Consider the following 25,615-nt stretch of genomic DNA (forward strand, 5'->3'; position numbering starts at 1 on the left):
ACTTATCTTTTATTTAATCATTGCTGAGGTTCTAAGTAATATGATCAACAACAGAGCTGGCATTAAAAACACTGAAGCTGCAGCAGCACAACTAGAAAACAACAAATACAATGTGCAATATACAAAATCTACACCAGCAGGCCTCCAGTAGAAATATGTGACCCCTGATGGTGCCATGCAATCTGCTGAGAAAAGATGCAAAACGTGACACTACTGCAGCTACGTTTGTATCGCACTTGGAATCTATTCCTGCACTTAAATCAACACTGCAGCTACAGCAAGGGTTTATTTCTGAATATATAAAGCAATGAAGACTCCCACGCAGTTTGCATTAGCAGCAAGATGATTTTAAAAGCCTCTGCGCGTTAAGATCACACTCTGGCACAGATGGAAAATGCATGTATTATTCTACAGACAGAGTTGTTTCAAATTTGCGGCAGAAGAAGCTTGTTTAACTGAGATGTGTCTGTTCATGAGTGGACCTTGTTGTACCCATCTACTTGAGCTGATGGCAGTGTTTGCTCCAAGTATCTCCTGCCAAAAAAACTGAATAACAACCAATAACAGTTAACTCAAGACTTGGTCCATATCGTATGTGGGTGAGAGTCTGTAGGCAGACGATCACAGTTCATAGCAAAGCCACCAGCAGTCCCATCATCTGTTTATCACCTCTCTGTGGACGGTAAGGACAGGTGGGAAGCCCCAGTAAGCATATATATATATATATATACATATATATATACGGTATTCATAGTCAAATGCACACACAGAACACGCAGTAGTAAACAGTTTACTCACAGACACACACAGCCCTTGCCAGCTCTACTTGGCCTGAACAAATCTCTGCTTCTCATCAAACTGCAAGCTTCAGGAGTCTAACAAATAAAGTATGAGGAAGGCAAATCCCTTTTTAATGTGCCTTTAATGACGGCTCAGTGCTCCTCGGTGGATCGCTGCAGAGGGGTGTGTGTAGGCGTGTGGGCGGAGGCCCACTGAGCAGTAGCAGCATCACTCCAACATCAAGCACAAGTATTGTTTCACTGTATTTACAGGCAGCTAAATATAACATGCTATTGGAGAATGTAGTGTGTTTGCACTCATGAATGAACAGCAGGATGGGGACATTTTGATGAATGAATGATGTAGAGCTGTCTCATTGGAGTTATTAAATAAAATCACAAAAGAGCCTAAATACCGATAGACTGAGGCATCAGCGCTGCCTGCAGTGACTTCACGCAGTTATCTGTTAACACAAAGAAAGTGTTGAAAAGTTGTCACAAATAACAAGGGGATGAGGAATGTCCCACGTTTAAAATGTATGTCTTATTTATAGCCTGACAAACAGATAACTTTCCCTCTTTCAAGCCTCAGTTAAACTTGCAGCTTCGTGCCATTTCAACACACACACTCTGAACAGAGTTTAGCTGATGTCATTAAAGTCATGACTGATCAGGAAGTGCAGGGTTATCAATTAAGGTTCATTAGCTGTTTTGTGCATTGAAGACTAATTATTGTGTGTGGACTTAGTCACACTGTGTGCGACAATAAACTATGAAATCTTTTTTAATGATAAACAAAAGTGGAAACCAACCTGGACACACACACATATACGTATAGAAAACAGAGTAAAAAAATGTCATAATCTGTACAGCTTTTGAACCAGCAACATTTTGGACTAATGTAAACTGACTCAATCTCTTTATACTGGACTGGACAAGTATACTGGACTATTAGCAGCCCTCAGAGTGCCCAAATTTAAAAATATACAGAAGTCACAATAAGTCCAATGATTTTGTCACAATTTCTATATCGGCTTTCTAACTAAGGGATGCCTATTCCTGAATATATTCAAAGAACTGCTGGCATCCACTGATGGGTTGCACTGTCGCCTCACAGCGAGAAGGTTCCATGTTCATGTCCATGTTCTCCCTGTGCATTCATGTTTTTTTTTTCCAGGAACTCCAGCTTCCTCCATCAGCCCAAAACATGCATATTAGGTTAATTGATGATTCTAAAATTGACCTTCAAAGTGAGTGTAGATAAGCTGACAACCAGTCCAGTGGCTCTTGCCTGATGGTAGCTGGGATAGACTCCAGCTCCCCACCAGCCCCGGGGTATGGAAAATCAAAGTATGTGTGAACCTCTCCTTTTGACAACAATTACTTTCTGAGCTAAGAAAATGAAGACCAGTGTAGTAATGTAGATGTTTTTATGTGTGCCCATTTAAGTTTTTGCCAACAGTGACATGTGTTTGTAATTCATGGCTGCTCAGTCTTTGAATATGCTGAGGTTTGACTGCGTAACAATGTCAGTCACGTGTGTTGGTTTTTATTCTATAAGGAAATTAAACACAAAATTGCTAGATTTGCACATTCCTGAAAAGGTGTATCGCCTGTGTGAATAGTTAACTTTACAGTTACAGCTAGAGTTTGTAAGAGAAAATTTAGTTTCAGTTTATGCAGTTGCTGTTGTAATGTTAAAAAATTGTTATGTCTTGTTTTTATGGACGAAACATCAGGCAGAACATGAGTTCATAATCTAATATGATCAGTAATGTTGTCACGAAACTGAGCCAAAATAACACATTCTCAAAGGCCAAAATATCAGCTGCAGCAAAGATAAATTTCAAATAACACTCGTTTAAAAATCCATCAACAATCTTTGTGTTTATCAGATGTGAAATCATGCAACTCCGTCTTTAAGCAGTGATGTTATCTGCTATGGCAAAGAGGTTCTGATGGAAACCTGATATAGCCTGATAAAACAAGTCTGCTTAAACTGCCAACACACAGACAACAGAGTTAAAGAGGCTTTAAGGATTAAAAAAACAAATATTAATTCCATTTTTACAAAGTGGATGTGGATGAAAAGCTGTTATCTGTTTCTTTCAAGAACTGTAGCTTCAAAAGAAGCTAATTCAGCCAATTCATAATATCTTTTTTCTTTTTTTTTGCTGAATTTGAACGTACTCCAGTGGAGCATCTGTAATATGTTTCACTGCTTGAATTAAGCTGCGCAGCCTGAACTCAAAGCCTGAACAAGAGAGGAGGTATGTGATTGTTGCTGTCTGTTTGATATTAAGATGGAGTTCATGAAACTTGTTGAAGAGTTGGACCGATGGGTGAAAGTTTCATGCAGATTAGGATTACATTGATGAGTGTTTATTTGTTTGTTAGTGGGATCACTCAAAAAGCTAAAGTTATGAATAAGTGTTCTACCAATAAATGTTACACATTGGAAATACATATAAATGATGTATGATTGAAATAAACATCTATTTAAATATTAGTTATATTTATACACATTTAGGTTGATATCTAATCTGTGTTAACAGATTTACAAGCAGAATATCAATGGAAAAGGTTATTTACACAATGCACTTTGATTTATCTGAGGTGCTATGTCGTCACAATCAGAAGAGTCACATCAGGAGACGACTGGGATGAAAAAACAGATAGCAGATGAAAAAGATGGAAAAATGGAAAGTGGGCTATGCAATTATTCACTGTAGGATTAGTTTATATATATATATACAGACATATGTGGGTGTCTTAAAGTTGTTTTGTTACAGTGCAAAAAATTGTGGTGGCCATTACCTCAGATTTGGTGTGTACCTACCCTGCCTACATTTATTTATGCAATATGTATCTGAATATCTGAATCCAGTGTATATTGAAGTGCTGCTCTGGAATAGATCAGCAGCTGCCTGCCCCTATATCCTACAGAGTCATCTAAAAAGTGAATATTATACATTAGATGAGTGAGGGAATGACAATCAAAACACAGCCTTGGAGATGGAGTTGCATGCATTTGATTTGAATCAAAAATAATATTATACCATTAGTGTCATTTTAAGACAGTGACTGAAGCTTGAACACAGCCAAAGCAGCCTGAGCAGATGACTGGCACATTACTGAATACTGGGAAACCAATATGAGTTACAATTAAATAAAGGCTTGAATTTGTACATTCAGATATACACATTTACACACATTATAAACAGCCATACTTTTCAGTACACTGATCAGGCCCGCTAGAATTTTTTTTAAAGTGTATATTGGTGGGTTTTTAGGTTTATGTCCATGTTTTACACTACAAATAACTGATCTCTAAGGAGGTGCTCTGTTCCATATTTTCCTCGGGTAGAGTTTTGACGCTCCCATTCTTGGCACCATTGAGAAGCAGCGGAACAGTCAGTGAGGACCCAGTGACGGGATCTTTCCCTTTTGTGTCCCCAACTTTCCTGTCAGGGGACGATAGCTCTGTTGCTCCCGGCGTGGCTCCTTTCTCAGAGAACAGCGGCTGTGAGCTCTGCGCCTGGAAGCTATTGTTTCCATTCTGGGTGATTCTGTAGATCTCAGTCATTTCAGAAACATCTTCCTCATCGTCATCCTCTTCCACCCTGATGGCTCGTCTCAGGCTCTCCCTGGGCATGAGCGCCCTCCTCCCCTCCTCCTGTTGCTGCGGGTGCTCAACGGGGTCTTGGTTCTCCACCCTCCTCGTGGAGCGGCAGAGGGCTTTACGGAAACCTCTCTTGAAGTTGTCTGACAAGAAGCCATAGACGATGGGGTTAGCGCAGCTGTTGGCGTAGCTAAGTACCACAACAAAATAATAAAGGCCCTGGTACTCTGAAGGCAGGGAAACCAGAAGGTTGATGATGTTGAGGGCGTAGAAAGGCAGCCAGCAGAAAACAAACACAGCAACAACAATCACAACCATTCGTGTCACCTTCCGTTCTGACTTCCTTCGCTTGGTAGAGGTGGCATGGACCTTTTTGCCTGAGCTGCGGATCTTGAAGACGATGAGCAGATAACAGAGGCAGATGATAAGCAGAGGGCAGAAGAATCCAACTGTGGAGGTGTAAATGATGAAAGCAGCTCTCCAGATGTTAGCTGGCTTGGGCCAGGCGATGTTGCAAGTTCCTCCTGCCTTCTGGATGTTTGCAAAGATCACCACTGGCAGAACAACAAGAAAGGAGAGAGCCCACACAGTGCCATTCACCATTTTGGCCACCTGAGGGCGACGCCACTTAGAGGAGCGAATGGGGTGGACCACAGCGAGGTAGCGGTCGATGCTCATCACAGTCAGGCAGAAGATGCTGGTAAACTGGTTGATGGAGTCAACAGTCATGACCAGGCGGCACATGAAGAATCCAAAGGGCCATGACTGGAGAGTGTTCTGAACCGCCAGGAAAGGCAGGCCAAGCATGAAGAGCTCGTCCGCAATGGCCAAGTTAAGGATGTAGATGTTGGTCACTGACTCTATCTTTGAGTAGTGCAACACAATGTGAATTACCAAAGTGTTTCCACCCAGGCCGATGACACAAACAATGATGTATATGAGTGGGATGAGGACTCCAGCCACGCTGGGGCCTGAGGAGACTTCTGGGAAGGTGGAGTTGGTGGTGTTGAACAGCGTCTCATTCAGATCTGTGTCGTTGAACATGAACAGGAACAGAGGGACACCAGGCGAGGGGCTGGCCATGCTGCCATTCTCCCACGCCTCAGCCGACATCTCCACACCAGGAAGCAGGATGTCAGCCATAGATGTGCTCTTCCTGTTGCTTTGTCCTTCTGCTGTTTCAGCTCCCACCCATCTGTTCTGTTGGAGGGGGGAAACAAGTCATTAAACTGAATAGCTGACAGTTTCATGTTCACATTATTTCTGAGGAGACTGCAAAGAAAAGACAGGAAAAGCAAGACATCTTGGTTTTCTGAGGACACAAGAAAGCTTTTTTAAACAATAGTTTTCATCAGGTCTTTATGTGCACAAGGCTTCAAAAGAGTGTTGGTTTCTTTGTTGGAAAAAAACTCATCACTCAGCTTTACAGTGTTTGAGATCCTTTTGGCTGAAATTATATTAATGCAATAATCTGTTCAAATTACAAACACAAACCTGGTCTTATTATGACAGAAATGGGCAAAATCACCACGCTTAAACAGGATTTCCTCTGCCTTCATTTAAAGGATCATTTATATAATTTCTTGGCTTGTTTTCTCTTTGTATCCTGTTGAGATTTGCAGAAAAAACCTGCAAAAACTTTTCCAAGCCTTTCTTTTACAAGAAATAAGAAACCTTTCTTATCTAATAATTGCAACATTGCTCAGCACGCTGCTGGATTTTAACGACTTCACATCAAAATCAAATAATCTACTATCCTGAAAAACAATAACTACATACAATTCATGCTGACATCTGTGTATGATGTTGAATAAGAATCCTTTTTAACTCCAGTAAATTCTACATTTTCACAAAATGATGCAGCTTTTTATAATTTAAAATAACAATAAGCTTATGTGCAGGTAAATGTGAATACATAGAAGCGTTTTAATGGGAGTCGAAAACGAACTGTGATGTTGAGGTGTTCATTTGCAAACCCGACATGAAAAACACTGATTTTAAAAAACGAAAGCCGATGGGTTCGACGATGTTAGCAGATGAGTCACACAGGAAACCATTAAAACGAGGCTGAGGATGGATATTTTCAGGGAGATTGATTTCACCACAGCAGATACGTTTGGTTCTTTTGACTGAGCACAGCAGGCATTCCCACATGTAGATAATGATGATAATTGGCGTTTAATTTGCAACTCAACAGCACTCTGATTAACATGAATTGTGAACATACAAGGAAGAGAGAATCTGCTTGAAGTCTGTGAAGTTTGGAAGTAGTTAAACAAAACTGACCAACTACTTGAGTGAAAACAGCTGCTTGCTCCTCTCACCCACGCAGACTCACACTCACGTTCGCTCAGAAATGACATAGAAACAAAAAGATTAAATACTGTTCAGGTGGACATTGTCCTGTTAGTTAGTCCAAACTAAACTGATTTATTGAAGTGTAAGGAAGAGTGGGTAAGTTGACTCAATTTTTATTAGTCAAAGTAAAATTCTGACATATCAGATGTAACAGCTGATCACTCATTTGCACTGGTTTACTGGTTGTTGCTGTTGATTTGGGTCCAAAAGGAGAAATAAGGACATTCAACTTTGGCTGAATCATGCCAATGTCATTATGGGCGGCAGTTTTTGAATTAGTTTTAGACTAAAATGTTTATTAGTTTCAGTGACATTTATTTACTCATTGTTCTTCCGTATTTATCTGATTTTATTCAACAATCTCTCTTTTTTTGGATAGATTTACAACTGTAACGGAATCCTTTTGTTAGATTTGTGCTAAGTTGTCTTTAAGAAAAGAAATACGACTATTTCTAAAATAAAAATACAACAGTAAGATGAAAGCTGTGTTTAAAGTTTGTCATGGGTTTGATTTAATTTTAATTAGATGGACAATTTACCCCCAGATGGTGCAACTCACCCCTAACCTGAGGCAAATTCAGCCACACGACCACTTTTTCATAAGGAGTCATATTCTTAAAAGTCTTTCTGTCATTGATCCATTCTTATTAATTGGTTTAATAAGACACATCTTAAAATTTGGTTGGAGGCGTTATTTAATTGCAGCCTTATTATCTCTTTTCTTGATGGCCACATGAGTAAAAAAAAGGACCAAAGCACCAACTTCACATAAAAGAGAGGACAAGTCATTATATATGCCCCAGTGAGCCCCAGAGTCTGGAGATCATTTGGATTTTTTAAGAAGGAAGGGACATTGGAGAAAACCTTTAGAGCATTGATTCAGGTACAGGGTCAGCACTTTTACAGATTCATTATTTTTGTGGCTGTCCTTTAATGATATAGTTAGCATGTTAAAAAGCTAAAAGCCACAGTCACAGTGTCTTTGTTAGCCTTGGCTTTGTTTGATTAATTTCATCCATAACAGGCTCTGCCCTGGCTGACACACCAAAACAGTGTATTCCTACAGACAAACAGAAAATTAAACACACCTTTGCTTGTGGTGCTGAGAAATGTAGAAGTAGACAAAACAATGTGACTGTTTTCCACGTATACCAAACAACAATTTACCAAACCACGGGGAGTAGATTCTGCTAATCTGAAATACAATGGATATGTGAAACTCCCCCATAACCAGATGGTGGCAACTGAGACCGGTGATGGAGGAGCCACCTCCAGCACTGCCGACAGCGACGAGGCACGACTAGGATTCAAAGTGAACAAGCTGGCCAATTCACATAACCAGTGACCGATGATGGGGGGGGGGCTGGAGCCTTTCCCTGCTGTCATTGGGCGAGAGGCGGGGTGCACCCTGGACAGGTTGCCAGTCCATCACAGGGCTGCAGCAGTCATGAGTAGGAGGCAAACCACTTATTACTTTTTCAGCAATTGTGATTTCTCTCCCCTGCTTGGCTTGCTCTCTCCTTTTTCTCTACCTCTCCTGTTTGCAATCAATGCCTTTAAAGGAACCGTTGAGGCTACCGATATGTCACCTGAAGCCTTACTTATGCCACTGTTAATTGCATGATAGTAGTTGCAGAGAAGGGCAAGGCTTTTCCTCATTGCAAACCAAAAATGGCCAAAGAAAATGTCTGTTTTAGTGGACAATTCTACTTTGAGCAGGACGAAACAAATACACCTTCATAACTAACTTAGTTCCTGCAAAAACACTAAATATGACCGTTGTTGTTATCATTAAACTTATAGTTGTAATAATGTCTAACAAATTTTCAGGATGAATAAATAGCATCAAATATCTGCTTGGAAGCATAAAATATACTTATTTTTGTTGGCCAGCCTATATTTTTCCAGGCTTCATGTTGGAAACGCATCTTCAACAGTTAATGTGTTACCTCAGCAACCAGCTGCTTGAATTAGCTTCATATTTTAAATATATCGATATGAGATATGAGGGATTTATTCATATTTCATCAATATGAAGCAAGAAAATATCAAACTCAAATTCCCCAAAATGCATTTTTAAGATGATACACGTAAACAGATGTTGCAAAATCAACATGAAACATAATGAAATGCCTATGAGGCTTGAAGTTCAATTTCACTCTTCATTAACTGCACAGCTGTACCACGCGGTATTCAACATCATATAAAAACAGAAGGTTTGTGAGCATCATCACACAGAAAACCATCTCAAACGTCTTTCCTTGCTTTTTGAAAACCAACAGTAAGAACAGCACAGATGTGCTCTGAGCTTCTGAGTTCATCAAATAAACAGACTGAGGGGTTATTGTTGCATCCGGGACGACAGCTGTAGAGCCCATAGAAAAGGTCTTTTTGGTGTAATTTGAAAGAAACAAAAGGAAAACACAATTAGACATGAGAAAAACAAGAAAAACAAAGCAAATAAACTGTGAATACATAGAAGACTTGAGTAGTTCTTTTGATTTTGAGCACATTGTCACATTAATCATTTTTCAATATCTCCAATTCCTTGTGACGACGGACATTTCACGTTAAATTTGCCAAATTTGGGTGCCATGGAAACCAGAGAAGGAGAGAGCCTTGGGATCAGGATCGTAAATCACACAGAACCAAATTAAATTTGGATGGATTTCTTTTTTCTTTTTCCTCCCCCAGCAAAACTGGTTCAAAGAGAAAAAGAAAAAGTGCTGTTCTTCTGGGATTTGGTGATGAGAAACAAATAAATAAATAAAATCCAACACTATGAAGAGCTCATGATCAGCCTGAGCCTGGTGCTTTCTGCTGCCGATGAAAGGCCGTATATACTTCAGGTTAGATCCACACCCAATCAACCACCATATTAAAACCACTTCCGATGGGTTTTTGGGAGTTTAGAGGCCGGTTGAACACTTCAGACTCTTTATTATGTTTTTTAGCTCCTCCTAAGCAGGATGCCCCCACTTTCCTGCTACTGTAGGGGAGTGTTGCTGCCATGCCTGGGTCGGGTAGGTAAGCAGAAATGTTTCAAAGTAAGTGTCAAAGTAACTTTCAGGACAATGCTTGGATGCAGGTTTCCCATCTGAACAAGATGAGCAGTGTTACTTATGCTACCTGTCAGTGGTTTTAATGTTGTGGATGATTGGTGTATATTGGCTTCACAGCACATTGAACTGATAATGTTCTCTAATAAATCTGAGATATTGACTGAATTCAGTGACTTTAAAAAGAAAAAAAATGTTCTCCCCCGCTGTTTTTGCCATCTTGCCCCCACGGGGCTATGTTGACTCACTACCAATGTGTCCCTCTGGTCTCGTTATCTGTCAGGATGTTTGCCACATCCTCTCTGGTCACTAGATCATCATTAACCAACAATGAAGATAAAGCTTTTTTAATATAGCTAACTGCTTTGTTTTTGGCTGCATTTGATTGCACAGAGGTGTTGTAATATTTATGTATTCTGTCACTACTTTGAGTGAACCGTACAGCTGTATCGTGTTCAGCTTAAAACACCTTTTTACTGTAATATACAACCACAGCAATCCTGTTGCTTTCTTTGTTTGTAAGATTATCTTCAATCAAATATCCTCTAATTATTACTTTAAATTTTCTAATAAAATGCCTGACAAATAAAGTACATGACAGCTGAGGCAATTCGTCAGCTCACATCTCAAACTGACACTCTTTCCTCCAACATTTTCCTCCATCATTCCAGCTTTTTTTACTCTCATCAACCATTCTTAAAAGAGGACAGCATGTTCCGTGCAGTTTTGGGGTAGGTGGGGGTAGTTTACCCACCCCATGTATCTGCAACCGTGCACTTTTACTGTCATTCAATCATTCATTGAGGACATCTCTGTCAGACTACAAAACAAGAAGCACAGGGGAGGAGTGATAGGCACCGATGTTCTATTTTTGGCTTGTTAAAGTTCAGTTTTAACATGGCTGCCACATTAAAGCCAATTTAACCAGGCCTAAGAGTTTATGTTGAATATTGGTGATTTGCTAAAGTATTAGCCCAAACCATTTTCTCTCCATTGTGATAGATATGGGCGAACTGAGCCAGGCTGGAGAGAAGAACTCACATTTCACCTTGACCTTGATGAATGGAGTGTTTTACAGTCATTTGAACTCTTAAAGCTGTAGCCATTGGTTTGTATGCAATGCACAGAAGTGAATAAGCTTCCATTCAGTCTTATTCAACAAACTCTGTTTAGGTTGTTTGTGGGAAGGTTCCAACTTTAGTGTTTCACAGATTTTAGAAATGCAGACAGGTACTAATATTCAAAGTTAATTTGTTTAGTTTTATGTTGATTCAGCTAAATTTAAGGAAAGAAATATGAGTATTTGTAAAAGGAAAATTGATAGTTAAATCAAATTCAAAGTTCAAATGAGTTTGAGGCAGATTGAAAGAGATGTTCAGGTCTGGCTCTAACAAAACAAGCTATTTAAAGATGTTACCTTGGGCTCTGTGAGCTAGTGAATATGCATGCTGTAAGATTTAATGGACTGAAAGCTGATAACTGCAGGTAATGACTAGGTAAAGAAAACCTTTTCAAACTCTAACTGTTTTGCAGCTGTAGCATCATTTTGCATTTCTTTAAGAGCAGGATCCCTAAAGAAAATCAATTTAAGTTGCCTGTCATATCTCTCAACTAAAGCACCGTGAAATCTCCCTAATATCTGCTTTGTATTTGTCATATTTCATTCTGCCTCATTAATCTTTGCTCCAAACGCCTCCAGGACCTTTCAGGTCTTTCAAACTTCCCTGAAACGGAAACCCATTCATGTTGTAAACTGAGGTTCACACAGGAGCGAGACATCCTGTCTTTTTTTCCTTTTAATGACACCAGGTGAGTCGCTGTGCTTTTATCACACCCAATCATAAGACATCGTGTGTAAATTCAGTTGGTAATCATAAGCTTTCTGCTGCAAGACTTTCAGAAGATAAAAACACTGAAAAAAGGCTAAGATGACGTGATTTTTTTAATCATTTGATTTCTACAGCCTGGACGGCCTAGCCAGTATCGAGGACTGATCGCTTGTGGTCATGCTGGGGACACATTTTTAGTAAAAATGTAATGTGGCCTGGTGACCTTTATCAGGTACTTAGCACTTCTTGTAGACAGTTCCTGCTCCTTAATAGTAACAACTGGTGGTGTGTTTTGTAAGCAGTTTGCTTTCAAGGTAGCATGAAGAAATTTAAATAAACGACTGGGTATTTCTGTTTTGCTTGATGACAATTTATCGTTTAGGGCATTTAAAATCTTCAGTAACAAGTGAAAAGCTGCAGAAGTTGTGTGAAGACTGCAACTCTTTTATGGCGTCATATCAAGTAACATGAGAAAAAGACTAATTACTGTGTTAGTCAGACCAAGAACAAATGTTGTCCAGACCAGAATTTCACAAAATCCAACTACGGAAAGCCTGACAAACATAGATAATGTTGTTGAGAGTCGATATACTCCTGCATGTATTCGCTAAACTAGACCAAAGCTGGCTTGTTCCACAGTTACTTCCTCTATTGTTATAGATTTATGGCATCTTAGTGGAGCGTTAGAGCCACAAACTGTTACTTTTGAGGCAGTTTACTTCTAATATTCCCATTTATGGGTTCATTTTGGTTTTAACCCAAATACAAAAGTTTTGTTTTTAAGGCACTAATATCACTAATATTAACAATACTCTTTAGGATTATACTTTAATGCTGGCACAGCATTCCCTGAAAAGACAAATTTTTCAACATGATCTGTATGGGTGGTGATTCTACACTAATTTTCCTTCTCACCAGATCCTGGCAGTCATATTCTTCTATATCTACTCGTGTAGAGTTGAAACATAGTTGAAGGGGGAACCCATTACATGTTGGAGCCAACTGAAATCACTGACATGACAGACAAGGGTTTTCCAAGTACACTTCTAGTTTTAAAGCTCCAATGTGCAACATTTAGGGCAATCTACTGGCAGAAATATGATATAACATTAATACTTATATTTCTATTAGAGTAGAATTGCACAAAGATTAGATATGTTAGAACAAGTCATTTATATCCCAAACTGCTGGTATAAAAGGGACGAACCAAACACTAGAGGTTCTAGATGAGCATTTCATGTTTTTTTTCCAGCCACTATAGTATCAAGATGGGGATGATTATACGGAGGTCGAATGAAAAGGATTAAATGCAGGATGTCTCTATCTCCAAAAAGTTGGCATTACTGTCCTCTAGACAAGATAGATTAGATAATCCCTAAAAATAGTCCCATTTACCATGAATAAATACAAAAACTTTAGCAGGAAGTTTTGAAATAGATATTTGAACTCCTGAGAGTAATAATACATTTCATCCTCTCAGCATTAGTTGTATGAATCAATATAAAGGCAGCCTGTTATCAGATTATGGCTTTAGTTGGAGAAGGCAGATACATACAGAACCATATGTAGGGAAACCGAGTGCTGCTTTGTCTGCCATTGTTATTTTGATGCCGTTATTTAGAGTTTTCTGCTTTTGTCAAAAGACTGAAGCTCTTTTTCTCCTGTTCACAAGTTAATTTACTCATTTAATTATAATAATTCTGACAAAAAAAGCTTGAGATCACAAGCTGATTATCATCACTGCCGTGATAGTTGGGGGAGGATCTATAACATTAAGCCAAAGTATGCACGTGTAACACTGTTTAGTAACTGTCTGCATTTGAGCGCAGACAATGGTGTCTGTGGGTGTAGATAATGGAAAACAAACCTCACCACACCAAACTAGCACAATATATCAACACGTTATCACGACAAAACAATCCTTGTTATTGCAAGATAATTACCTAATTAACTGGTTATCCCTACAAAACGAGCTTCTTTATTTATAGATAATGAGGTAATTAACCTGTGATCTTGTAATAATGATGTCAGAAAAATGTTCAAGCATGGTCCCGCTCAGCTTCCATATTTATCATCTTCTTTAGAATCCATATTGTACGCATGTGCTGGAATAATATTGCTTATTGCTTTACACTGGAGATTACAATCAATCATAGACCATGCAAAGGAACTCTGCCATGATTTACACCCAACTAACCCTCAGGTAATTAACCTGCGCTTTAAATAAGAAAATAACAAGCCTGCAGCTTTCAGAGTTAAATTTCCTGAAACACAAATTACAGGTAACATGATACGGTTTAACAAAGGGTTCTGTTTGTGCTGGAGGCATTATGCACACACCATCGTGATAGAACATTGAAATACATATTTACAACTTACAATGAGGAGCTACTTTGAATGAGGAGTTGAAGCTGAAATCGATTTTTACAGTCTAGAAAAGGAAAGAAAAGGCAGTACAGTGTCCAAAAATATTTGGTAAATGTGATTTACATCATAATATTTTACATTTTGTTTCTTAAATTTAATGTTGAGGGATAGAGATGAGGGAGTAACAAAGCCGAATGATAAGAATTAAGAATTTAATCAAACTCATATCTGTAATCTTCTAACGCCACCCACCTAAAGTAAAACAGCATTGCACTGCCTGTATGCTTTGGTGCAGATACATACAAACATAGAAACAAACAACATGTTATCTAGTGATCATTTTCTTTATCTTACAGTGTGTCCAACATTTTAACCGTGGGCAGCGTTGAACCTGAAGCATGTGTTTTAGAGTAATCCATCTTTTAGGAGAAGTTGCTTCTTTAAAGGAGACAGCAGCAGTGAGAGCTTCACAGCTTTGACCTACTAGAATGAAAACAAACAGGCAGAATGAAAAACGGATGTGTAAAATTAACTGAAAAGGTGTCACACACACATGCTGATTTCACACAGCTGCAGTATTTGCTCTGCATTGATGTTGCTCTGCATTGAGCCATTTTCTGGATTAGTCCCGTGTGTTTTTGCTTTAATGAGTACGTAATACACAAATAAATTCCTTATGGCATTCATCAACAACTTTGTTGTTGTTGTTTACATATATTAGATCTTCAGTGTGGTACTAACTAATACAATTCTTGTTCTCTTTTTATCAAATTTTCCTCTCCACTGAAATATTTTTTCCTTTATCTGTATTTCCTTTAGAAAATAAACTTGGTTTCTTGGTACTTTGAAGTACCAGTGGGAAAGAAAATGTCTCTCTGCTGCACACAAGTCTACAAAAAACCATGTAGCAACAAAATGTCCTTGTTTCCAAGCTGAAGTCAAACAGAGGTTCTTTTTTTCCCTTCTTGCCTCTCACTGCAGAGGGTTGAACTGCAGCTCTGTGCAGGAACAAATACCAACAGTTGTAGCTGTTGAATGCTGCTGCACTGCTGAGCTGAACTGAGTTGAGCATCCATCAAAAAGGTCAGAGTCTGACAACTGGAGAACTTTAAAGGTTCTGAGTGTTTCAGGGAGGAGAGTCGTCATCCTGACAGCTGAACAGCAACAGCACCAATCAACAGAAGCCGTCAGGTACACTGAGTGCACAAGGTGGACCCATTTGGCTCCAGATGTGCACAAATATGACTTTAAATTCCTCTTTATGCAAGTTCTCCACGACAATTCAAAGCAACATAACTGTTTTCTTCTACCCGACAACATATCAAAGCCTCAGAAAAGCCTAAATTATTATTAATCAACCCAGTAAATCTAGTTAAAATGCTCAAGGCAACTAGAGGGGATAGATGTTGTTGACTCATGACATGAATAATTAATTTAAAAAAACATAAAGGTGTATCTGCAGTAGAACCACTGTACATTCAGCCCAGTACAAACACCAGTTCAGTTTTATCATTTAAGCCCAAGCTGGTCTGAGTTTATTTAGCTGAACATTTCTTCTACAATCCCAAAGAGCTGGGATGTTTTGTAAAGTGCAAATAAAAACAAAATGCAATTTATTCTGATAAAGTAAATAGTACAGGTGTTAGCTTCACTTCAAGCCGACATTTATGATTCTACAGATCATTCTGATAAGGTGGATTTTAAAGAAATTTAAGCTTACTAATGTGTTCAATGATCAACTTGGAATCTCATGTCCTACTTTTTGTCAATGCTAACTTATAAATAAGTTTAGATACAAGTTGAACGTTCCAAAAACGCTTATGACTTTGATCATGATTCAATACTATGACCACAGACCTACATACCTCTCAAAAGCTCCTGGTAACTTAACGCAAGCAACAAGGCCAGCATGAATACATCTCTGAAACCATTATAATTACAATAAGTCATGAGCTGATGTTAGCGACAAAGACCTGAGAAGTATTTTGATCTAATTAAAGCCAGGATGTGGAGAGCAGCTTTTAATAATTGAGCTGTTTACCACATGCAAGCACAAAGGTAATCCAACATTTTTATCAGTGGCAGATGTTCTTGATATGATGCATCTGTAAACCTAGTTTAAGTCAGCACGTTAAGGTAGATTTATCTGCAGGTAACCATAGCAACCCTAAGCGTGGGATAACAGCAGATTGAAGGATCTTCCCTGTCTATAAATGGCTCTTGCAGCCGATTCGTGTGATTAGCTGAACACATGTACACCGACAGTGAATGCTGAGATATTTGGGGTCATCACAGTCAAGAGTCACACCCTTCGACAGAAATTATTCAGTGTGAGTGCAACAGTCTGGAGGTACAGCTAAAAAAAAAGAAGAAGAATCCACCAGTAAGTGCACGCTTGCTCATGATTGAAATGATTAAACTACATGATGTCTGTCAGCAGCATAAGAGGAGATGTATCCTTTAATCACAAGTGTGAAAACTTTTAATTTCTTAAAAGTGCTTTCTAATATAACAACTCAGTTGTGAGCGCATGCACAGATGAGATCTGTATAAAACTGAACATAACTGCTTGAGTCAACCACGGACCAACTGCTTTCTCTCCTTGCACGTCATGCTGTGTGCAGATTTGCTTTGTGCTTTTTTAAAATCATACATCTGTGCTCAGATATGCTGCAGCTTGCACAGATTTCAGACGCTCCAACTTAAACCTTCCTCCTTGCTCTCAACTTACTTCTGTTGTCAGTTCTCAGATCGGATCATATCATACCATAAGGACACATGGCCCAGAGCAGTGAGCCCTCAGTTCATTTGTGATGGGCAGATGTGACTAGCAAAGTGCATCTTGAGACAGTGTATGGAGACAGACACCACTATGAAGCTTATTCTCATTTCCTGGGTCTATATTTATATGGCACTGATCATATATACACAGCTGCACGAGAGACAACAATACAGTAACTGTTCCAGTGAAACTGACACTAATCTAAACAACGCTGAGTTCAGTGCCATTATGAAACAGGTACCAGGTAGTATTGTATGCTTATTTCAAGGGGGTGGAGGCGTTAGGGTTGTTTATTTGTTTGTTTGTTTATACTGGACCGATTGCAGCCCGATGGTTGGAGACTTCTGACCTACACAACAACATTTATCTTTTCAAAAGTTATATCTTAAAGCCGTTTCCAATCACCAAGAACAGGCTGCTGTGGTCCAAAGAGTAATATGAGGACATGTTGCCTGATGATAAATCATATTGGCGTAAATAAATACATTTTTCATTTCTAACGCAAATCTACATCATGTGTTCATTGATTGTAATGGGACAATCCAGCCTGAAGCTTTGAGGGAAATCATCCCCCAAAAATCCAGATCAGAGCACCTTTAATATAAACCAGTAAAAATCTTCTATTCCACATTCAAGAAGCTGTCTTGGGAATCAGTTGACATTTGCGCTCAAAAATGAATTAATTAACAAAACTATCGGTGGTTCATTTTCAGTTTGAGGTTCCATCTCAGCTCCATAGCACAGTCTTAGTCAACCCCCCTGCTGTTGTCACAAAAACATGCACTTTCTATAGGTCTGCATGTGTGACCACAGAGTCTATATCTGCGTGGGAGGTGCTTGTCAACACGTCGAAAAAAGAAAAATCAAAGTTGTTCGCAGACTTTGTGTTGTTTGGGCAGTTTGTGTGTGGGCTCTTTGCTGCGGATTACTGGTGAGTCTCTTCCTGCTTATAATGAGCAGTGCTTGAATAAATTGGGAGCTCATGCCTCTGCACATTGATCAATGAATATTTAACGGTGATGTCCTTGAGGTTTTTCGTGTGTGCTCTCTTTTTTTAACTCAGCAGGAGGCCCTGAGGATGCTGCTGCTGCCACCTCTCTGAGGCTTAAGAGGTATGAGGAGGCTTCTCCTCTGGGCTCGGTGAGTCACACGTACTTAATACACTTGGAAAATTCACATGCAGCCTGACTTCCAATTTTGCATTTACTTTTAAGCTCAGCTGACCTTTTTATGCCTTATCTAGGTGCCAATTTTAGCTACTAAAAGTAAAAAATAAAAGCTCAGAGCAAAAGAATACATTTCCCTGGCAAGCTGTTCAGAATAGACAATAAAATCTATTGTTTTAATAAAAGATATCACACTTTCACATATTGGACTTTCATGTAAATAAGTCAGTAATAAACTAACATTTACACAAGCCCACTATTGTTTTAAAATATAAAACTTTTAAGTTTGCAATAAAAAATGTCAGAAACTATTCACACGGTACACTTTGAAATTAGATATTTTTTTTATTAAGTGTATCATGACAGTGAGAGGCTTTGTCTTGAATTCATGATCCAGGATTTTAATCATTTTTATATATCCCAATTTTATAACCACAAAGTCTCTGCACACAAAAGTCTAACACTGCAGCTGTGCTGGAAGTTTGACTTAATTTAGAAATTAAAATTCACTCAGAGAAAATTGAAAATAAAATGTCTTAATTTTCTCTCTCACACAACTTAGGTCTGAACAAGTGTACACAACCCCCCTCATGGGTGTTGTTGTTCACTCCCCACTATGACTGACTCAAAGAAATATGGAAAAAAAAGCACAAACTCTTGATGTGTCGCTGCGCGTGGTGGTGACGCCTTATGTGTTGAGATGACACGCTGGCACTTCAAAAGCAAAAGCATATAAAGTCAAACAGCAGATATATGATGGTGGATATATAATAGTTGTTGGTGGTGAAATATGAATTCCCTCTCTCAATCAAAGGAATATTAAGACCTATAGCAAGACCTATTAAGACCTATTAAGACCTATAGCGAGGTAGGACTTGGTGAGACTTGGTTTGGGGGGGGGGGGTTAACAAGGTTGACAAATCTAATACCATGCAGTGTGGCAGAGATGAGGAACCAAACTAAAAGACGGGGGGCAGTAAGTTAGGAGAAACCTTTGAATCTTAATAGCTTTTTGAACTGAGGCAAAAAATTACAAGTACTGCTGGAACATGGAAAACAATGCAATCTGTAAAAAGGGAAATGGTTTGCAGTCCTACAAGTTTCCAAAACTACAAGCCAGACACAAGAAGCAGGAACCACAAGAAACAAAGGAACATGTGCAAAATATACACTGAAAGAACTAATGACTAATGAAAAAAAAAAACAGGCATGTCATTCAGAAACTGAAACCCAGGGTCCAGACAAATAGTCAAAGAAAAAATGACCGCCTATCATCTTTTCCTAAGCTCTTCTTCTTGATTTTACTGGACGACGTCAGTGGTAAAGGAAAGGTGGTCAGAAAAAATCTTAAGGACTCTTAATGAAAAGACTGCCAGGTTGCTATGAGAATTCAAGCGCACTCACACTAAGCTGCGTTGTGGCTCTGCGGCACTGAAAGATGAAAGACTGGATGAAATACTAGACTATATCCTATTAGTATGAGAGGATATATCACTTTGTTCTTAAGGACTGAATTGTAAAAAGGAAAGAAAAAGACACAAATGTTAAAGATGTTGTTGCTGCCGGCTGTTCAGACTCACCCTCCTGTCCTCATATTTACCCACACAAATCACAATATCAGTGGATCGAAATAATTGACTGTTGGTTTGAAAGTTGCAGCTGTAAGGAATTATCTCCTTTGGTAAAAGAAGGTCCTGTTTTCTAAGCTAAAGGATATAATCAGAGATGCACTGAAGCTCCTTTTCTTGGTATTTATAGAATTCAAAGAGCTATTATAATGGCTCCTGCTCAGATACTTTCAAGTTATTTGAATTGCCAGGAACCTTCCTAAGTAAAAAAAGGCTGACAGGACTCCAGGTGTATGGCAAGTTAGATGAACTGTAATTAAACAAAGGAACAGGGTCTACTAAATAAAACAGGGTTTGAAACTCAACACGAGGAAAATACTAACTAAACCCAGAACAGGGTCTTGACTCAAGGAATCAACACAAAACCAAGAAAACCAAGATGAATCTAACAAAATCAGCAACAAAACCCACAGGCAATGACATCTAGCAGATATAAACCCAACCCACAAATAATCAAACAGCTGAATGTTCAGAAGCTGTCACAGGAGATGAAGATGGACCCAAACGCAGGCCCAATGAGCAGCACGGGGGCAGCCAAAGACAAACATAAAGCCCTGCAGTAGCAGGAGATCCAAGAATCGAAAGAATACACAACTTAATGACAAAAAGAAGCTACAACAGCAAACTAAGGCATGATTGACAAGGCCCTGGCACTGAACATAGAAACACCTGGAGAATTTATACTGGGGGAGATGATTTAAACATGGGATCAGGAGTGGCAATCGGTAAGTGAAAACCAGGTGTGAAATGGTTCAAACATGCCAAAAAGTCTGTCCAATCTGAAAGCCTCAGATGCCAAGAGAAAGGAACAAAGTTTGTAAGCTGATTCAGTTTTATCATCAAAGCTGTACTATTGGATATCAGAGTAGCACTGGACACAGCAGCAGACCCCAAAACAGTCCAAACCAAAAGTGTCTCCTCAGTTGGATCCCATATGATACCTCAGTGTCTTTGGAAGAACCGACTTCTGTGGACTTAGTTTTTACTGTGGTAAGAATATCAATACATTACTGCATCATCACATGGCAAGTAGGAAGGGAAAAGAGCCACAATTGTCTCTAAATTGTTGTAGAGAAGGATAAAGTAGCAGAAGATCAAACACTTGGAGTGCAACTAACGTTAACCTTCTCCACTTCTGGTCTCTGTTGTGAAAAAGTCCTCCGTTATTTATATACGAAGCAGAAATACACACAAGAATTCAAAGTCAGAGACAGAGAACCGTAAAAGTTACTGTACTCCAATGGCCTCCACAGTCACCAGATCTCAATCCAACAGAGCACCTTTGGGATGGGGTGGAACGGGAGATTTGCTGAACAAATCTGCAGCAACTGCATGATGCTATGTCAAAATGGACCGAAATCTCAAAAAATGAGGAATGTTTCTTGTGTTCTTCGGCCGTGTTTCTCGTATTTTTATTCCTCAAGAGTAACTGTTACAAAACTATTTCCTCCTCAGGGATTACTAAAGTTGGTTTATAGTCTCAAACACCATCATTTTGATGAAACTAGTAATCTTAACATTCCACAGCTGAAAACAACACGAGGCCAAATAAATCACTAGGATCTCTGATGAGGTACACTAAATACGATGTTTTCTTTCAATAGAGAAGCAAATTGTGAGATGTAACAGATTCTCCCTCTTAAAAGGCAGCTCTACCTGAAATTCTGCTATGGGTTTGCTGATTAATCCAGTGGAAACGGTGTGTGTGGGTGAGTGTTTAAATGTGTGTGTGATTCCCATTAAATAGATGGACAGATGATAGCATCATTAACCATTAAAGTGTGAATCCATTACAGTTAACTTCCAGGATCACACACTGAATATAATGAGCCTCTTACCCCTTTAAATGTCAAATAGAAAAAAAAATTAAATGTTTAAAAAATGCAGCGTTTTAAATTCTAAGTGGTTTCTCGTGGAGTTGTTTTCTTCCTCCGAACTGAACGGAACAAATCAAGTCAACTTGTAATCAGGCACAGACTTTGATAAACACAATGAGGAACTCTTTTCCTCAGTTCTCAGAGAAGGATACTGTGAGCATGAATAAATTCTACCATATGAATCCAGAACAAAACCAGTTAGACTGCTCTGGTCAAACAGAAGTTACTGTGATGCGTGTTATAGAGATGTTGACTGTGCTCTAATTATCCATCTCTGGTGGGATGGTGCCATGTTCAAGACTTTACTCCAAAATCAGCGTGAAACATTAAAACAGAAATATAGCTGTGATCTTTTAGATAAGCTTCTTGTTTTGTTTGCTGTCATAATGTATAAGAAATTAAACATTCTCCTGGTTGTTGTCCTCAAATCAGCCGTTTTAATGCTTTGCTGTTAACAGCATCGTTCCTAAAATATGTGAAAATGAACTGTAAATATATACAGTTCAGGTACAGCGTTAAAGCCACTGGCAGATGTAGCAAATAACCATGGAAACGATGGGTCCTGGCATTCACATGCACATTTCTTCGACGTGCACCACACACCTATATATTGTTGCAAAGACATGTCACCGACACCTGCTGCTGGCAGAAATAGGGCACTGAGTCTGCGGCAGTTCAGGCTCCTGTGCTTGACTTGTAACCTTATAAATGACATCACCAGTCCAGCAGAGCGCCTGTGACTGTGGGAGGATGCAAAATACTGGAAAAGGTGGGACTACTGGGCCTATCATAGGGCCACTTTGCCTCTTATGCGTTATTACATACATATTTAAAAAAAAAAAAAAAAAAGGTCAGCCACTGCCGGCCCATTATTGACCGGCCCGCTGGGAAAACTCCCTGTACTCCCTATGGCCTATCCACCCCTGTGACAAGCAAAAGGCCAAACACGAGGTATCACATTAGTAATCTACCAACAAAAGAGTAACATCACAATGACACCAAATTTAATTGAAACAGACGACAGATATAATTCAGATGGACCAAAGACCTTAGATTCCTTCTGCTTTTCTATTATTTTAAGTAATGAGGTACTTGTCAAAGAAAAACACATTCAGCTGGAACCTCTCTCCTAAGACGGGTTTTATCTATTTATTTAGGCAAACTTTAGAAGAAAAAAAACCCGGAGACCACTTAATTATCCAAAGGGTTTATAAGTTATAAGTAATGGCTAATTGATTGATAGTTAATTAATCAGCCACAAACGGCAAAAACGAGTCTTTGGTTGCCGCGTTGCAAAAAAGACAAAATGACTATATATGGACAAAAGAAAAAGACTAAAGAAGAACTAATGAAAAAGATTAAAGAAATCCAAAATGACAAAAAAAAAAAAGAACAGCTGAATGCTAAAACAACAAGAAAGAGACACACAACCAAAAAAACTATGCAAAAAAAACCCAGACACAGAAAGTCCACATTAAACACACACAAAGAAGTCACAAAACAGCAAAAAGAAAAAGAAAGGGACAGATTATGTGTTATAATCTCATGTGTCTTTGAGTCTGGGGTGTTGGTCCTCCGTAGGGGTGGAGACCTGCTGTGTATCCATGTCGACTCTGGAGATATTTAAATCAATTTATATCAGAACATTTAAAGTTATTTTGCATTCTCTAATTAGTAATGTTCAAAGTGATGTTAAAACACAGTTTTATTCACTGCAGGAATGCGTCTCCTTCTTTGAATCAGTGCTCATCCTTCAGAAGTTTCTAAATCATGTGCAAATGATCTTTTAGTTTTGGCTGAGATGAGCAACAGCACAAACAACCTCTCATCGTCCTCACAAACACTGCTTACTCTAAAACGAAACTACAGTTCATCCAACTCACCTTTTAAGGATATAATCAAAGAAATTAGACTTTTCAGACCGCGACCCTCCCGAACTCGTGGGTCCGGAGTTTAGGATTTATGAAGGAACGCGAGAGAAGCGGCTGCACTTCTATTATGCAGCCAAGCTGCATTTCATCGTCATCCTGCGCCGTGAAAGCAGCCCGCTGCGCTCCTCCGCCTGCTCCCAGAATGACTGATGCTCTCACCGCAGCAACATTATAACAGAAGCGCAGGTCGCTCAGACTCCAGCTTGTAACTAGGTAACAGCTCCGATGCTGCACACGGTCAAGTAGGAGGTGTTAAAGAATCCTTTGGTGTGTGAGGCTCCCAGGCTGTGCCTCCGTATGATACTCTGCCTCTCAGGTGGTAATACTGACTGAAGCCTGCAGCATATAGTACCCCCCTTCCTTTATTTTCATCCAGCTACATGGAAAACATCAAATCAATTTGTCCGCTTACTGGAGTCTGAAAACTGGGAAAAACTTTTGCAGAACATAGCTCATTAACTATCAAATTGCACCCTTTTAACAGAAAAGGGAATAAACTATTTCCTAAAATGTCCTAAAGTAAAGATCTATTGTTGCTGGGCTATCGCTATATACCTTCATTTTCAGATTATGTAGGCTACAGTCAGGGCAGACAGCTCTCAAACTGCATCCATCCATCCATCCAGTATCTTCTACTTACCTGAGGTTGGGTTGCAGAGGCAGTAGATCCTGGAGGGAAACTCAGACATTCCTCTCCTCAGCCAAACTCTTCGGCTCCTCCTGGGGAATCCTGAGTTGTTCCCAGGCCATGTGGGATATGTAATCAAGACAAAGGGTTAAAGAAAGATGATCGTGGGAAATTACGAGGATGTGAAAAACCACCATTTCCACCTGTACTTAAACTCAGTCATGATATTAGTCTGTTGATTGAAAGATAAAAGCAATAAGGACATTAGATACTTCTCTCTGTGCAGTGTTGTTGGATTTAGGCTACTCATGTGGACAAATCAGTGACGTATACCTTCATCTAAAACAGTAAAAAAAAAGAGAAGGAAGTGAAACAATAAGATAAGATAAGATAAACTTTATTGATGCCACAGTTCACTGTTACAACAGCTCAAAGAGACAGGGGTATAATGATAGTTTAGATTTTAAATGATATATACAATATAACTGTACAAAACAAAATATGTAATACAAAAATGATGCAAAAAAAGACATTTCAACATGAAGTTTGAACAGATTATTGCATGTTTGTATGGTTAGAGTGCAGCATCATACAGTCTGATTGAGATGGAATGAAGTGGAAAACACTCCTTCTTACACTTGGGGTGTAACAGTCTGTTGCTGAAGGCACTGCTTAAAGCACTCACAGTCTGATGCAGAGGGTAGGAGGTGTTGTTCATGATGGCGGACAGTTTGGCCAGAGCTCTCCTTTCCCCCACCACCTCGATAGAGTCCAGGGGACAGCCACAGACTGAGCTGGCTCTTTTTAACAGTCTGTTGAGTCTGTTCTTATCCTGCTCGGAACACCCCCTCTTCAGCAAGCCACAGATGCCACCACAGTGTAGTAGAAGGTCCTCAGAAACATTGCTCACATGCACGCTCCTGTCCTCTGTGCTGAACAGAACTGTAGCGTCACATTATATTCTTTCCCTCCATAACAGATGATCGATTGGTTACTTTGCTAAAGGAAATAACAAAGGAAGCTCCTCTCCTTTAGATTTATAGAGTTCCACCTGCTCTTTACATGTCAGCAGCTTACACATGACGCTTCCAGGTAATTTCACTCAACAAGGAATCTTTCAAAGCAAAAATAATAAATAAAAAATACATAATACCCTAACCCAGGAGTCTTTACGTGGTGTGTTAATTGTCTTAACTATCTGCACCTGTGAAGATGATGAAATGTCACAGGTGCCACAGGTGTGCAGGTCTCCAGCTATTGCATCTGCAGCTCAGCATGCACATTTAGCATCATCTTTGTTTTCTCTTTTCAAGTACAAACCACTTGTTCCTCGAAAATCTGTGTCAAGTCTGTGCTTTATGCTGTTGCCAGTGTATCTTCAATGCAATAAACACCTGAAAGTGTCATATATTACCTGGGAGATGTCTCTGTTTGCTGCATTTATAGGCATGCAGTGCCATCGAAATTGCCTTTTAGAGATATTAAAACGACAATTTCCATCCATCCATTAGAGAAAACAGTCTCAGAGCAGAGATCCACAGTTCTTCTAATACTCTGTTACTCAAAGGCATAGTCTACCAATATATTAA

At 39.2% G+C, this 25,615-nt stretch overlaps 1 protein-coding gene across 1 annotated transcript; it reads right to left on the reverse strand.

The window, feature by feature from the left end:
* sstr3 (somatostatin receptor 3) lies at positions 1-23,523 on the reverse strand. The gene is made up of 2 exons (XM_072369545.1): positions 23,351-23,523; positions 1-5,601 (listed from the first exon to the last, which is right to left on the reverse strand). The coding sequence occupies exon 2, from the start codon at positions 5,542-5,544 to the stop codon at positions 4,093-4,095; it is 1,452 nt and encodes a 483-aa protein (XP_072225646.1). The 5' UTR covers positions 5,545-5,601; positions 23,351-23,523; the 3' UTR covers positions 1-4,092.
* Positions 23,524-25,615: the final 2,092 nt, after the last annotated feature.

Source organism: Leuresthes tenuis, unplaced genomic scaffold, assembly GCF_036924035.1.
Source record: "Leuresthes tenuis unplaced genomic scaffold, fLeuTen1.0.hap1 SCAF_17, whole genome shotgun sequence".
NCBI lineage: Eukaryota > Metazoa > Chordata > Actinopteri > Atheriniformes > Atherinopsidae > Leuresthes > Leuresthes tenuis.

Excerpts from the sequence above, each read along its gene's own strand:
- sstr3 (XM_072369545.1), bottom strand. The coding sequence starts at position 5,544 with ATGGCTGACATCCTGCTTCCTGGTGTGGAGATGTCGGCTGAGGCGTGG.